At 41.8% G+C, this 16073-nt stretch overlaps 1 protein-coding gene across 6 annotated transcripts in view; it reads left to right on the top strand.

Annotated features, from left to right (window-relative positions):
• LOC137328035 (zinc finger protein 665-like) overlaps positions 1-16073 on the top strand; it is a 60896-nt gene that overhangs the window by 29468 nt on the left and 15355 nt on the right. For all 6 annotated transcript variants that reach the window (XM_067994116.1, XM_067994119.1, XM_067994118.1 and 3 more), the window contains exons 5-8: positions 1244-1518; positions 5601-6188; positions 6927-7055; positions 14096-14665. In XM_067994116.1, coding sequence (XP_067850217.1) covers positions 1244-1518; positions 5601-6188; positions 6927-7055; positions 14096-14665 — 1562 coding nt within the window. The remainder of the gene's footprint in view (positions 1-1243; positions 1519-5600; positions 6189-6926; positions 7056-14095; positions 14666-16073) is intronic.

The following is a 16073-nucleotide window of genomic DNA, read 5'->3' as shown; positions in this document are numbered from 1 at the left end:
TGACTTTACAGTGTAACTATTTACTGGTTTATTCTGCTTTTCAATTAAGTTTTCCAAAGATAAATAGTGTTAACTTAAGCCCATAAATATGTTCATGGCTCCCTTTTATATTCTGCTAAATTTAATGATTCTTCCTCAGTTTTTTTTCTTTGCAATTTTCTATTCTTTTGCTGGTTGTTGTCCAGTACCTCACCCAAGTGACCATTATTAACGTGTAAGTGTTGAAAGTAGAGGGTCTGCAAGTTACTCAATCATGGGGAGGCGATCACAACTCAGTCCAACCCTGCCCTTATCCAACGTGCACATCCACCATTCCAGGAGTGACTGGAGTGACTGGATAGCGATCAATGAAAACCAATGGTCAACTTTCCTTTCTCTTACCTGGAGGCACTGAGGCCAATTGTAGCACCCCACAGATGCCTCTGCTTAGAACTGCTAACTCAGCTCAAGCCAGGGATCAAATCACAGGCTTTACCAGTTTTATGTGCTCAGCTGCTCACTGGAAAGACTTCACAAGTCTTTGAGGAAGCAATTAGTAACAGTCTTATTGTTTAATTAAATCAAAATTAAAAGTTCTACTTTTTAATGGCAACTGTGGTTGCAGTGGTGGAACGCAATTCAAGTTCACTTCTGACGGTGTTTCTATTTTCAGCAATTGGGTAGGAAAACAGTTGAGAGTAAGATTGGTGCATCCCCCATGAAGAAGAGGGAAAATGGGAGGGGGCGTCATTCCTCAGCTGCTCTTAACACAATTCCTGTCACCCAGCTAAGGCTAGGGAATAGTGAGAAGCTCACCCACCCCATCCTGTCCGCTGCAATTGGTCTGTGTTTTTTTGAAATGCTGGCATTTTGATTCCGTGCCAGGCCAGCCCACACAGTACTATACTCCTGTACTTTGGTCTTGTCATGCTCGGTAAGTTATGTAGATGTTGTCATAGCCTCCAGTGGTCAAAACTATTTTTGCACCATGAATTCGCCACTGTTTTCCAAGAGTACCTTCAGACTTTTCGTTGATTATTTTCTTCCCACTTCCCTGCTAAAGAAAAGGAACACTAAGATTTTCAGCCCCTCATTACTGCATAACAACCTATTGTTATTATGCGTTTGTTGGATAAATGCTACTAGAAGTAATTAAGCACTAGAGCAGAAGATAGAAGAAAAAATAGGTAGAATACTTTTCTGATAACTAGTGGAAACATTGAAATGTGACCCATGCGATATAAAAATTCTGTACTTTATCCAGGTTTGTGAATCTTGCCAAGACACCCGCAGAGCAAAATCTGACCCTTTCCCAGTGCAGTGGAAAGATCTATTATAGAGTGTGCCGCTCAATTGAACCAGCACATGAACTGTTCATCTGGCTCGGGGATGATGAAATCAACAGGCCTGTGCATAAAAGGAAATCGCTCACAGTGGAACATGAACATTTTTGCACTTATAACAGAATAGAGGTGGCTGGGAAATATTCTGTGCAACAGAAACAGCAAGGAACAAAAACTGAGGAGGAGACAGACCAAGGTGGGTGGAAAAAGTTGCTCCTAACTTCCTTTCTTATTCCTAATTTTCTAATTTTTAATTTGTATTTTCTGACTTTTGAACCCTTCACCATAGTAAACCATTTGCCTGGATCAGTTTTGTCAGTTCACTTCGTAACCTTGAAAACTTTCAATTATATATAACCTCTTATTTTAATTTTTATTCGTAACTTAAATTCCTGAGACCTAGAATCACCTTTGTTGCCTGCCTCCCTCGTCCCTTGAGCGATAATGGGCCAGATATTGCTGGAGCGGGACATCTCGTGGTGTGCGCGTTAGTTCGACTTTTTCCTGCCCTCTTCAGCTCAAAATATTTTTCCGCCGTAACTTGCTGGAAATGCGAGCTGATTACGGGGAGGGCAACGGGGCATCTGGGATCTTGGTGAATGCGGAACCGAAAGGGTATCTCCTTAACCAATGAGATTTAAGGATTGAGAAAGAAACAGAGCAATGATGGAGAAGGAGGGTGAATTTGAGTCAAATCAGGTACAGAAAGAGAAATCACGAGAGGGAAAGAAAGATTGGATTAAGAGGGAGAGAAGAGTCAGAAAGGAAAAGTAAGAAAAAAAATTAAAACATTTAAAATTTAACATTTTTAAAATCTCTAACAACAATTTACTTCATGCAGGAATGAGATTGAACAGTTAAATTTTTCCCTTTCTGGGCCAGAGAGGTTGATTGGCATTGCTTTAACAATTATCACATCGTTAAAAGGGTACTTAAGCTGTTAAGTTCCAGCCCTAACTTTCTGCAGCGAGTTTAATGGGCAATAAATGTGCAAATCCAGCAAGTTCTTAAAAATAACGGGGAGGCTAAGGGCGAGATGCTGTTTGTGTGAAGCAATCGGTGGAGCAGCGTAAATCGACCAGCAAGTAAAGCGACCGGCGTATCTCCTAATCCCCTGAACTTGCAGGCTGATTTCATAGTATCATAGTACAGCACAGGAGGAGGCCATTCGGCCCATCGTGCATGTGCCGGCTCTTTGAAAGAGCTATCCAACTAGTCCCATCCCCCTGCTCTTTCCCCACGGCCCTGTATAGTTTTTCCCTTCAAGTATTTACCCAGTTCCCTTTTGAAAGTTATTATTGAATCTGCTTCCACCACCCTTTCAGACAGTGCATGCCAGATCGTTACAACTCGCTGCGTAAAAAAATGATTCCACATTAATAACAGTGTGTGTCGTTATTTTCCAGCCCAATATATTTCCCATGGTGACCGGAACTGCACACTGTAATCCAGATGAAATCTGATCAACACTTTATAAAGCAAAAATCCATCACCCTGCAATTGCACCCCAGGACCTTACTTGCCCTTTCTACTGCAATTAAGGACTCTTGCTCACAATTTTATAGATTTATCTGCTATAGATTTCTCATGATCAGCATGCAGGACCACTGTTCCATTTAACACGTACTCTTTTGGATCCTTGATCCCATTATAATTAATTTACACCTATCTAAATTAAATTGCATCACCCCCACCCCCCACCCTCCCATGTCCTAGTGACTTAAAAGGTCAAAATCCTTATAACTCTGATTGCATTGGTCCTCACTATTTTCCCTGTATTGACATGATGGTAGTGAGAGGGCACAAATTTAACATACCAGAAAACGAACTAAAGGGGAAGTTGGAAAAAAAATCATAGATAGCATGATACATAGAAGTTACAAATGGAAACAAGCCATTCAACTCATCCAGTTCATGTTGGTGGTTACTTTCCATGCGAGGAAATAGTCCTAATCTTATTCACCCACCCTGTTCCCATATCCCTTCATCCAGCTATCCAATCTAATCTTGAACATTGATATAGTTTCTATCTCAATTACTAATCCTGGAAGTGAATTCCAGAGCCTCACAATTCTGTAGTAAAGAGGTTTCTCCTATCCTCTGTTCTAAACCTTACATGTTATCTTATATCTATGGCCCCTCGTTCGAGGCTCCTCAATTACTGGAAACAGTCTGTTTCTATCTACCTTGTCCCATCCTTTCATAATTGTAAATATTTCTATCATATCGCTTCGTAACCTGCGTTGTTACAACGATAAAAGACCCAATTTTTCAATTCTTTCTTCGTATTTCTTTTTCCTCATACCTGGCAGCGTCCTAGTGAATCTTCACTGTACCCTCTCTAAAACTTCAATATCCTTCCGATAGTGCGGAGCCCAACACTGCACACAGTACTCTGATTGAGGTCTTAAGGTTTTATATAGGCTCATTGTTTCCTCTTGGCTTTAAAATTCTAAACCTCTTCTGATTAAACGCAGAATGCCATTAGATTTTTTATGGCCTTATCAATTTGAGCTGCTGCCTTTAATGTACTGTGAACCTGTACCCCTAAATCCCTCTGCTCTTCTACCTAGCCTACTTCCATTTAGAGCATAATTGCTGCTTTTATTTTTTAACCAACATGCATCACCTTCTGCCAATGGAAACAGTTTCTCTCTATCTACTCTGTCTAGACCCTTCATGATTTTGAATACCTCTACCAAATCTCCTCTCAACCTTCTCTGCTGTAAGGAGAACAACCCCAGCTTCTTCAGTCTATCCATGTAATTGAAGTCCTTCATCCCTGGAACCATTCTAGTAAATCTCTTCTGCACCCTCTTTAAAGCCTTCACATCTTTCCTGAAGTGCGGTGCCCAGAACTGGACACGATACCCCAGTTGTGGCCGAACCAGTGTTTTATAAAGGTTCATCATGACTTCCTTGCTTTTGTACTCTATGCCTCTATTTAGAAAGCCCAGGATCCTGTATGCTTTTTTAACCGCTTTCTCAACCTGCCCTGCCACCTTCAACGATTTGTGCACATATACCCCCAGATCTCTCTGTTCCTGAACCCCTTTTAGAATTGTACCCGTTAGTTTATATTGCCTCTCTTCGTTCTTCCTACCAAAATGTATCACTTCTGAATTTTCTGCATTAAATTTCATCTGCCACATGTCTGCCCATTTCACCAGCCTGACTAGATTCTCTTGAAGTCCATCACTATCCTCCTCACTGTTCACTGCACTTCCAAGTTTTCTATCATCTGCAAATTTTGAAATTGTGCCCTGTCCACCCAAGTCCAAGTCATTAATATATATCAAAAAAGCAATGGTCCTCGTACCGACCCCCGGGGACCACCACTGTATACCTTCCTTCAGTCTGAAAAACAACCGTTCACCGCTACTCTCTGTTTCCTGTCACTTAGCAAATTTTGTATCCATGTTGCCACTACCCCTTTTATTCCATGGGCTTCAACTTTGATGACAAGCCTATTATGTGGCACTTAATCAAACGCCTTTTGGAAGTCCATATACACTATATCAACCATATTGCCCTTATCGACCCTCTCTGTTACCTCATCAAAAAACTCTATCAAGTTAGTTAAACACGATTTGCCTTTAACAAATCCATGTTGGCTTTCCTTAATTAATCCCCACTTGTCCAAGTGACTGTTAATTTTGACCCGGATTATTGTTTCTAAAAGTTTCCCCACCACTGAGATTAAACTGACTGGCCTGTAGATGCTGAGTTTATCCTTACACCCTTTTTTGAGCAATGGTGTAACATTTGCAATTCCCCAGTCCACTGGCACCACCCCTGTATCTAAGGATGATTGGATCCATTAACACAGATGAGTATCCCTCCTGCATGTGTATTATTCCTGTGAAAGCATTTTATCGCTGTAGTCGGAAATGCATATCTGCTGCCACAAGGGAGAAGATCCATATAAATGTAATGACTGATAAAGTATTTGTGAATTGCTCGCCTCTCAAGACTTAGTAAAATAGATCAACTCTTCTCGTAAGATACCTGACTCCTTGAAATTGAATTTTATTCTTGGATTTTTTTGTAAGGACTAGTGACCTTCTGTTGAAAAGTTAAATGACATTGCTACTATGTTACAACATTAACATTTGTTTGCTTGGAAGAAAGAAATGGCTGAAACTGCGCTAACATTTCTGTGGAAGCTCCTTTGCATAGATTCACATGAGTTCCAAATCTTGGTATACACTGATTAGGCAAGTTCTTTATGAATCCCATCAGTGGACCTTTATAAACTTATTTATTTTTATAACACAGATTCAGTTAATGGTGTTCTTCCAAAAGGTGAAATTTGTGACCCTCAAAAGCCTTGGCTTGAGAATGACTGTCGAGATAATGAAGGAGAGACTCTGCCTGGGGATGTTTTGGTTAATGGTTTGAAACAGTGGAACAGTACTCTATCCCAAGATAAACCTAAGCATCTGTTAAACTTTGAGAGCGACAAAATACAAAGTAGACTCGGTGATAAGAATAAAATGATGCTGAATCCCAGTTCACCGGTCCGCGATAAAGAGAAGTGTTTTAACTGTGACTATTGTGAAAAGAGATTTGTTCGTAAAGAACAGTTAACGATGCACCGCCGCACACACACAGGGGAGAAGCCCTTTGCATGTGAGGAGTGCGGACGGGCATTTGCAGAGAAGTCGAACCTCAACGAGCACCGCCGCACTCATACGGGTATACGGCCTTATTCGTGCAATTTTTGTGGCAAAGCATTTTATCGCAGTTCCCATCTGAAGGTGCACCTCTGTCGTCATACTGGAGAGAAACCCTATAAATGCGATAACTGCCATCAAACATTCGTGGATTCTTCATCTCTTCAGAGGCACAAGCGGATTCCTTCAGGTAAGGTGCTGACTGTGGAAACGGTGTTCCAAGTATGGAAGCATATTACAGTGCAAACATGTAGAGGCACCTTCTGCAACATTTGTGTGGGAGCTTTTTGCACACAAATGCTTATTAGATAATATTAAACCTGAAGTTAATGTTGCAATTTTTATAATTGATTGTTTAATGAAAAGGCTTTCCATGTGAAACTGAGCTACCTACACGTTATCTTGTCACTTCATGTCTGTGGAAGACTTAGAACCACCCTTCTAAAAGTGATTGCAAACCTTTATTTGCCAAATGCCCAATGGAATATTATAATTTTGAATCACTGTAACAGAAGTGCATGCAGTTGTTCTACCTCTTTGCCCTCTCTGCAATTATAAGACGGCTTCTTTTTAAACCATGTCTGTGTTTTACAATATGACTTGTCACTCATGTCAGTCAAATTACATAGAATTACATGTAGTCTACAGCACAGAAACAGGTTACTTGGCTCAACTGGTCTATGCCGGCGTTTATGCTCTACACGAGCCTCCTCCCACCCCTCTTCATTTAACCCTATCAGCATATCCTTATGGTAGTTTTGCATCCTCTAATGTGGCAGCTCTGGATAGCCAAGCTGTAATATTTGCTGCTGAGTGTTAAGTATGTAGCTGCAGTCGGTGTATCTACCTCTTAACTGACCACTTTTGATGCACGGTGTGTAACTGTGAACATATTACAGCCTTAATCCAGTTTGTGTATTTTTCTTAGCGTGCTCTAAACCCAAGTATACAATGTTAATACATTCAGAGGGGACGGAACCAGTGGAAAAACGAGAGTCAGGCAATTGTGATGGAACTAACATTGGCAGCAAGCAGTTAAACCCATCAGAAAATAAAGGTAACAATCTTTTGGTAAACTGAATAATTTGACTGCTAAGCAGTGAATCCAGTGCTTTGCTACATGTTTATGTTAAAGGATTCAAAGAATGATTTCATTGACTTAAGTTACAAATAAATAATCCTTGTATTTTTATCCCCCTTCTCTCCTGAAGATGTGGTTCAGATCCATGGGCACAGAAGTTCCCTGATACTTCACCCAGTTAACCGGTCTTCATATGTGAACCTAGGCAGCAAGTGTCAGCAGCCCATTTCGGTATTATGGCTGAGCCCGATCCTGTGCTCCTCTAACATCCAAACATGCACGTTTTTAGCAGAGATCCGTGGATAGTGATTGGCAGTGATCCCTTCTTCGCTTAGGAGACAATGAAGCCTTGTGTATTGCCCCATGCTTACTCAGCGCAGACCATGGATCAAACCTGATATTTCCAGGCTCATTACTATAACGCATTGACTCACTCGGCCATTAATGGGAGGTCCAATTTTATCCTTTCAAAAGGAAATCACTGGAGTTGGAACTTGGGGAAAAAAGCTGTTGTTATTTACCCTACTATATCAAACAAAAACTAAACAAACAAACATTGGGTTGTAAACACGTAATACTGGTTTGTAATGTGATGAACCTGATTTAAAATAATACACCATACAGAGAAGTAATGGGATATTTGGCATAGTGTAAAAACTCAGAGGCTGTTTTGTGCAGGTCAAGGCAATTTCATGAGATGACTATAACTTATAAATGAAAAAAGCTGCAAACAGCCTTCGACCAGCTTCACACATGGAGACATTTTTCAGGCTTCTCCTTACCCCTGCCCCAATTTTCTCCCTCTTCTCCTAAAGGCATTGGCTTATGAGGGGGTCTGTGGCTAGTAATTGACTTTAGGACCCTCACGAAGTGCCCTTTCTTCAAGTGTGAGCATTGGCAGGGTACTCAATCATAGCTCTGTTGATATCACAACCTTGCCCAATTTTGTCTTTACCCACATATGTATTTTCCAGCAGGGATCTCTGGATAGCCATAAGAGGCAGAAACCTGGCTGATTTCCCCTCCTCCTTCCCCCTCAGCGTGCATGCAATCCAATGGCCCGGAGACCAGTAGTATCACTCCAGGGCGGACATCTGATCGCTTAGATGATGGCAGATTTGAAAGGGAGGGGGACCATACTTGAGCAGAGGGAACTGTTTGCAATGTCAGCTAGCATGGAGGCCAGGAACGGAAGTTGGCTGGGCAGCGGTTTAGTGGGAATAGGTTAAGGGAGCTGGAGATAGATCTCATGGACAAGACTCGCTTGGAGGGGGCATGATGGGGTAGAAACTAGAGAAAGATGCGGGATCAGGACTTGGGCAGGGGAGTGCCTGGGAGAAGGTTTGGCATGTTGGGGCAAGGAGAAGGGAGGTGGGGGGTAGCAACAGTGGCAGCTGAAAGGGTGGTCTCAATCTTAGTGACAAAATTCACGTGCTCCTTGCACTTTTTGTTGGAGGTAAGGGTGGACAGGGCAGGGCAGGGCAGAGGGTTGTAAGGAGATGGTTGGAAGTGGAGAAAAAATGCTGGTGGTTATCTTTGCTCTCCAGGATGATTCTGGCATAGAGTTTGGTTTTGGCAGGGCTAAGGGGTTTAAGGAGGAATAGAGGTTTAAGGAGGTTAGGAATAGAGAAAAGAAGCTGGGGTTTATCTTTGCTCTCCAGGGTGATCCTGGCATAGGAATCACTCTGTCAAAAAGACTTCCTGATGCCAGTCTGAAATTTGTCTTGTACTAGTCTGAACCTCTGTTCCCCTTGTCCTAATCTTGCAGAGTAATTTTCCAAATCTCCCTTTTCCATACCATTTTCAATAACTCCTGAGCACTGGATGCATGAGTAAGTTATAGGACCTACTCTCATAAGTGTTATGCCATGTGTTCTTGATATACCATATAAATATTTTACATTCTATTATAACTGTAAAGTATAATTTCAAAGAAATTAGCTCACAGATGCCATCTACTGGCCACAGTGTAAGCCATGTTTTCACTTTCCTGCCTGAAGGATTCTCCCATTGAACCAGCACAATCATTTTAAATTACATCCTTCCCTTCGTCATGCTTGCTGTTTTTCTCGAACCCCATATATCATCCTTGGTGGAGAAAGTGGGTGGACAGTGGGCTTCTATGCATCTGTCTAGGCCACTCTGAAACTGGCTGATAAAACGAAAGTGACTGCTTTTCTCTGTATCCTCCTTCAGCCCAACAACCCTCAGAGATCTCTGCGCTCCTTCAATTCTGGCATCTTGCGCATCTCTGATTTTAATCGCTCCACCATTGGCGGCCGTCCCTTCAGCTGCCGAGACCCCAAGCTCTGGAATTCCCTCCCTAAACCTCTCCGCCACGCTTTCTTTTAAGTCGCTTCTTAAAACCTACCTCTTTGCCCAAGCTTTTGATCACCTGCCCTAAAATCGCTTTCTGTGGCTTGGTGTCAAATTTTGTTTGATAATGTTCCTGAGAAGCTCCTTAAATGCAAGTTATTGAGATCCACCAGGTATTTGCTTAGCACTTCACCGGCCTTTGCATACTGCTTTTGTACCATAGAACCATAGAAAAGATACAGCACAGAAGGGGGCCATTCGGCCCATTGTGTCCACGCAGGCTCGAAGAACAACTAGGTGACCATTCTAATCCCACCTTCCAGCACCCGGTCCGTAGCCCTGCAACTTACAGCACTTTAGGTGCAGGTCCAGGTACTTTTTAAAAGAGTTGAGGGTCCCTGCCTCTACCACCAATTCGGGCAGCAAATTCCATACTCCCACCACCCTCTGGGTAAAAAAGTTTTTTCCTCATGTCCCCTCTAATCCTTCTGCCAATCAGCTTAAATCTATGTCCTCTAGTACAGTGGCAAGGTTGAGATGAAAATAAAAAGTCGTATCTTGTGTATTTCATCTATATGGTAGGAAATATAAGACAGATATGAAACATAAAATATTGAATGTGGTACGGCCATTTGGCACATCTATCCTGTTTTTTCTTGTACAGTTTACCCTGTTGTAGACTCAATTATTCAATCCCCCAAGGCAGGTGAATAATAACTGGTAAAATGTCCAAGAAGATAAACCTCTGAAATTTCTTTGTAACTCTATAAATATCACAAACATTTCAGGAATCAATCACTAAAACTAATACTATTATAACAATATTATTGTGCTAATTCAGATGTGGCTCAGTTGGTAGCACTCTCGCCTCTGAGTCAGAAGGTTGTAGGTTCAAGTCCCACTCCAGAGATTTGAGCACATAATCTAGGTTGACGCTCCAGTGCGAGTACTGAGAGAGTGCCGCACTGTTGGAGGTGCCATCTTCCAGATGAGACGTTAAACCCAGGCCCAGTCTGCTCCCTCAGGTGAATGTAAAAGATCCCATGACGCTATTCAAAGTAGAGCAGGGGAGTGCTCCCCGGTGTTCTGGCCAATATTTATCCCTCAGCCAATATAATTAAAACAGATTATCTGGTCATTATCACAGTGCTGTTTGGGGGACTTTGCTGTGCGCAAATTGGTTGCCGCGTTTCTTACAGTACAATAGTGACTACACTTCAAAAGTACTTCATTGGCTGTAAAGCGCCTTGGGACGTCCTGAGGTCGTGAAAGGCGCTATATAAATGCAAGTTTTATTTTATTGTCAACATTTTCGAAGTCCAATACTTAATTCAACCACAGCACACTGCATACCACTGGGATGCTTGCACCATAGAAACATAGAAAATAGGAGCAGGAGTAGGCCATTCGGCCCTTCGAGCCTGCTCCACCATTCAATATGATCATGGCTGATCCTCTATCTCAATACCATATTCCCGCTCTCTCCCCATACCCCTTGATGCCTTTTGTGTCTAGAAATCTATCTAGCTCCATCTTAAATATATTCAGTGACTTGGCCTCCACAGCCTTCTGTGGTAGATAATTCCACAGGTTCACTACCCTCTGAGTAAAGAAATTTCTCCTCTTCTCAGTCCTAAATGTCCTACCCCGTATCCTGAGACTATGACCCCTCGTTCTGGACCCCCCAGCCAGGGGAAACATTCTCCCTGCATCCAGTCTGTCTAGCCCTGTCAGAATTTTATATGTTTCAATGAGATCCCCTCTCACTCTTCTAAACTTGAGTGAATACAGGTCGAGTGGACCCAATCTCTCCTCATACGACAGTCCTGCCATCCCAGGAATCAGTCTGGTGAACCTTCGCTGCACTCCTCTATGGCAAGTATATCCTTTCTTAGGTAAGGAGACCAAAACTGCCCACAATACTCCAGGTGTGGTTTCACCAAGTCCCTGTATAACTGCTGTAAGACATCATCCTTGCTCCAGTATTCAAATCCTCTTGCAATAAAGGCCAACATACCATTTGCCTTCCTAACTGCTTGCTGCACCTGCATATTTGCTTTCAGTGACTGGTGGACAAGAAACACCCAGGTCCCTTTGTACATCAACATTCCCCAATCTATCACCACAGACAATATAACTTGTCTTACAGTATTACTTCCTGGATTGGTGCTTTAAATTATGTAAGAACTTGGCCTGATGTGATTCTTTAGGATTGGCTAAGGAACTGTCCTTTGGAGACAGTTTATTTTCAGCCACAATCAGTGGCCAATTTTCTCATTATGGTTCCCATCTCTAAAATGGACAGTGGGACGCAAGAGACGTGGATTGGAAAAGCTGTTTACATTTTATTTATTTTAAAGATACAGTGAGAGAGAATGGAGGGGGGAGGTGAAGGAAGAATTCAGCAAACAGCATTAAATTGAAGCCCATGACTTTAAAGGGCAGTGGCAGCATGGATATGAAATTGGCTAAGAGACAGAAAGCAGAGAGTAGTGGTGAACGGTTGTTTTTCAGACTGGAGGGAAGTGTGCAGTGGTGTTCCCCAGGGGTCGGTATTAGGACTACTGCTCTTTTCGATATATATTAATGATTTGGACTTGGGTATACAGGGCATAATTTCGAAGTTTGCAGATGACACAAAACTCAGAAATGTAGTAAACAGTGAGGAGGATAATAATAGATTTCAGAAGGACATAGACATGGCAAATGCAATTTAAGGCTGTGAAGTGATGCATTTTGGTAGGAAGAATGAAGAGAGGCAATATAAACTAAATGGTACAATTTTAAAGCTGGTGCAGGAACAGAGAGACCTAGGTGTGTATGTACACAAATCTTTGAAGGTGGCAGGACAAGTTGAGAAGGCTGTTAAAAAGCAGACAGTATCCTTGGCTTTATAAACAGAGGCAGAATGTACTAGAGGAAGGAAGCTATGCTAAACATTTATAAATCACTGGTTAGGCCGCAGCTGGAACATTGTGTCCAATTCTGAGTACCACTCTTAAGGAAGGATGTCAAGGCCTTGAGAGGATGCAGAGGAGATTTACTGGAAAGGTACCAGGAATGCAGGACTTCAATTATGTGGAGAGACTAGAGAAGCTGGGGTTGTTCTCCTCAGAGCAGAGAAAGTTAAGGGGAGATTTAATAGAGCAGAGGAATGGGACTAATTGGAGAGCTCTTTCAAAGAGCTGGCACAGGGACGATGAGCCGAATGGCCTCTTTCTGTGCTGTGTGATTCTATGTGCATAGCACATTCCCTGACTAGCAAGCATTGCTGGAGGAAAAAGAAACTGAGTTACAGAGAACTAGAGGGGACAAAGCAAAAATTGGAAGCAACAGAGAGACAAATACAAGACTGAAAGGAACAAGAGAGCAAGAAATATTTAAAGAAATAGAGGATTGAAACTGAGTGTCAACACATTTGTGCTCCAGTCCAGTATGTTAGAGTAATTTCTGCAGTAGAAAGGGTTGTGCATTGACATGCTGTACTGCAGAATGGTAGGAGGTAGAATCTCCCCGTACCATTTCTCTACACTGTGAGCTCTTGGTCAGAGTTGGCCTGTCTGCTGAGAGGTGAGGGCCGCATTCATATGTACTTCCTATTGGCCTGCAGAATGGTAGAGGCCCAATTGGGAAATGGTACATGACTTAGGCAGTTGGAAACCTAAAAGGAGAGGGAATATCATTTATATTTAAGCAGTTGAGAAGAAGAATGCAAACTTCGAACTCTTTAAAAGTTGTGAATAAAAATATATATACCAATGTGTCTTTTACTTAAACTGTTCTTGTCCTTAATAAAGGCCGTGAAGCTGTTGGTTCCAAAGTATAATATCTTTATTAAGAAATTATAACAAGTAACAAAGATGTTTAAAATACAAGAGTACAATTAAGTATGCTGGTTAGATTGATACAACCTGACTTATTGTTCACGTAAGCACAGACCCCCAAACATGTCAATGGGCGCCAGCCTCGCCCTGAGAATGTTCTGGTTAGATACCAAAAAGCACCTCACTTATATATATTTCAGAGACAATAAGCTCTGTATGCCTGTATAAGCTTCCCATCAATCATCTCCTCTGTCTCAAAAGGGACTGCTATAAGCCTCTACTTCCTGGATTCCTCAGGTAACACGAACAACCCTCTATTGATGAGCCCTTATCTTCAACCCCAAGTATGATAAACCTCTGGGTGACTCCCTTGTGCTTTCCACCATTGATGCTACCACCTCTCTAATGATTAGTGGCCTCTACGGTGGCACTAACCCTCATATTCAAGCAAAGCATAACATAGCTAGGGATGACTCCCCTTCCGAACTGATAAACAAGGATGGCGCCAGGTGCTTAATTGCTAAAGGAACCTTCTCTTTCACAAGGTTGTAAAAAGCTTGTTTTGATAAAGATAGACAGCCCTTCTCTGTTCATAGTTAAACTATCATGTATTTTACTTGAACAAAAGTTTTATAATAATGAAGAAAGCTTGTGTAGTGCTAAGGTTTATAATAATTCAGAAGTTTGTACAGTGCTTTTCTTACAAAGCTGCACCAGGCTACCATAATTGATGTCAAATCAGCGATCACTGATGATACAAACCATTGGAAATCTTCCTGTCATCCACTAGTAAACTGCTTATTCTCCACTCCTATCCATGTATTTCTGTGGGGATTGTTGATCATCTTATCTTTTTCCTTTTGTCTTTTTATCCAGTTTTAATCAATGAAGATAGTGGTTACGATCTTCCAAAGCCTTGTCGAGATAATGAAGGAGAGACTCTGCCTGGGGATGTTTTGGTTAATGGTTTGAAACAGTGGAACAGTACTCTATCCCAAGATAAACCTGGCATCTTCAAGCACCTGTTAAACTTTGGGAGCTATAAAGTAGAAAGTAGACTCGGTGATAAGAATAAAATGATGCTGAATCCCAGTTCACCGGTCCGCGATAAAGAGAAGTGTTTTAACTGTGACTATTGTGAAAAGAGATTTGTTCGTAAAGAACAGTTAACGATGCACCGCCGCACACACACGGGGGAGAAGCCCTTTGCATGTGAGGAGTGCGGACGGGCATTTGCAGAGAAGTCGAACCTCAACGAGCACCGCCGCACTCATACGGGTATACGGCCTTATTCGTGCAATTTTTGTGGCAAAGCATTTTATCGCAGTTCCCATCTGAAGGTGCACCTCCGTCGTCATACTGGAGAGAAACCCTATAAATGCGATAACTGCCATCAAACATTCGTGGATTCTTCATCTCTTCAGAGGCACAAGCGGATTCCTTCAGGTAAGGTGCTGACTGTGGGAAATACATTGTAGATGCAGAGGCATAATGCAGTGCAATTTATAACCTGGGGAATAGAAACAGAAAATGCTGGAAATACTCAGCAAGGCCGGCAGCATCTGTGGAGAAAGAAATAGTGTTAATGTTTATTCAAGTCAATGACCTTTCCAGCATCTGCAGTATTTTGCTTTTGTTATAACCTGTGGAGGTAGCTTCTGAAAATATACTGGCATTTATGTGGAATCTCCTTTGCACATTAATATTGTTGTCAGGTTCGATTGAATTTTTCATGCTTTAGTTTTCCAGCATTTAAGTTTTGAACATGAGAGTGAAAACACTTTGAACGTGAAACTGATAACCACGTTCATGTTATCTGGTTTTTGTGGTCCTCACAAGCAAAAATTTTAAATAGTGATTTCCTCATATTGTGACAAAAATGAAGCATTACTGTCCATGGCTTTTTTCTTTCTGTCACAGTCCACATGGAGTTAAAAACTAGGTTCACTCACAGAAATTGGCCCACCTTGTTTTGAAACATAGTAACCCCAGAGTATAAATGTTATAGGAACAGGAGTAGGCCATCAGCCCCTCGTGCCTGCTCCGCCATTTGATAAGATCATGGCTGATCTGTGATCTAACTCCATATATCTGCCTTTGGCCCATATTCCTTAATACCTTTGATTGCCGAAAAGCTATCTATCTCAGATTTAAATTTAGCAATTCAGCTAGTATCAAGTGCCGTTTGCGGAAGAGAGTTCCAAACTTCTACCACCCTTTGTGTGTAGAAATGTTTTCTAATCTCGCTCCTGAAAGGTCTGGCTCTAATTTTTAGACTGTGCCCCCGACTCCTCGAATCCCCAACCAGCGGAAATAGTTTCTCTCTATCCACTCTATCCGTTCCCCTTAATATCTTATAAACTTCAATCAGATCACCTCTTAACCTTTGAAACTCCAGAGAATACAACCCCAATTTGTGTAATCTCTCCTTGTAACAACCCTTGAAGTCCAGGTATCATTCTAGTAAACCTATGCTGCACTCCCTCCAAGGCCATTATGTCCTTCCGAAGGTGCAGTGCCCAGAACTGCTCACAGTACTCCAGGTGCGGTCTAACCAGGGTTTTGTATCGCTGCAGCATAACTTCTGCCCCCCTATACTCTAGTCCTCTAGATATAAAGTCCAGCATTCCATTAGCCTTATTGATTATTTTCTGCACCTGTTCATGACACTTCAATGATCTATGAACCTGGACCCCTAGGTCCCTTTGGACATCCACTGTTTTTAACTTTTTACCATTTATACAAGGCCAATTTAAATACAAGCATTTCCTCGGTTTTGTTTGTATGTATGTTTGATTGGCAGCTCTTCTTGAGTTTGAGACACATATTTTAAATTTTCTTTTATCCTGGTAAA

The sequence above is a fragment of the Heptranchias perlo genome, chromosome 12 (assembly GCF_035084215.1).
Source record: "Heptranchias perlo isolate sHepPer1 chromosome 12, sHepPer1.hap1, whole genome shotgun sequence".
In the NCBI taxonomy this organism is placed as follows: domain Eukaryota; kingdom Metazoa; phylum Chordata; class Chondrichthyes; order Hexanchiformes; family Hexanchidae; genus Heptranchias; species Heptranchias perlo.
This window is presented reverse-complemented; position numbering and strand designations above follow the sequence as displayed.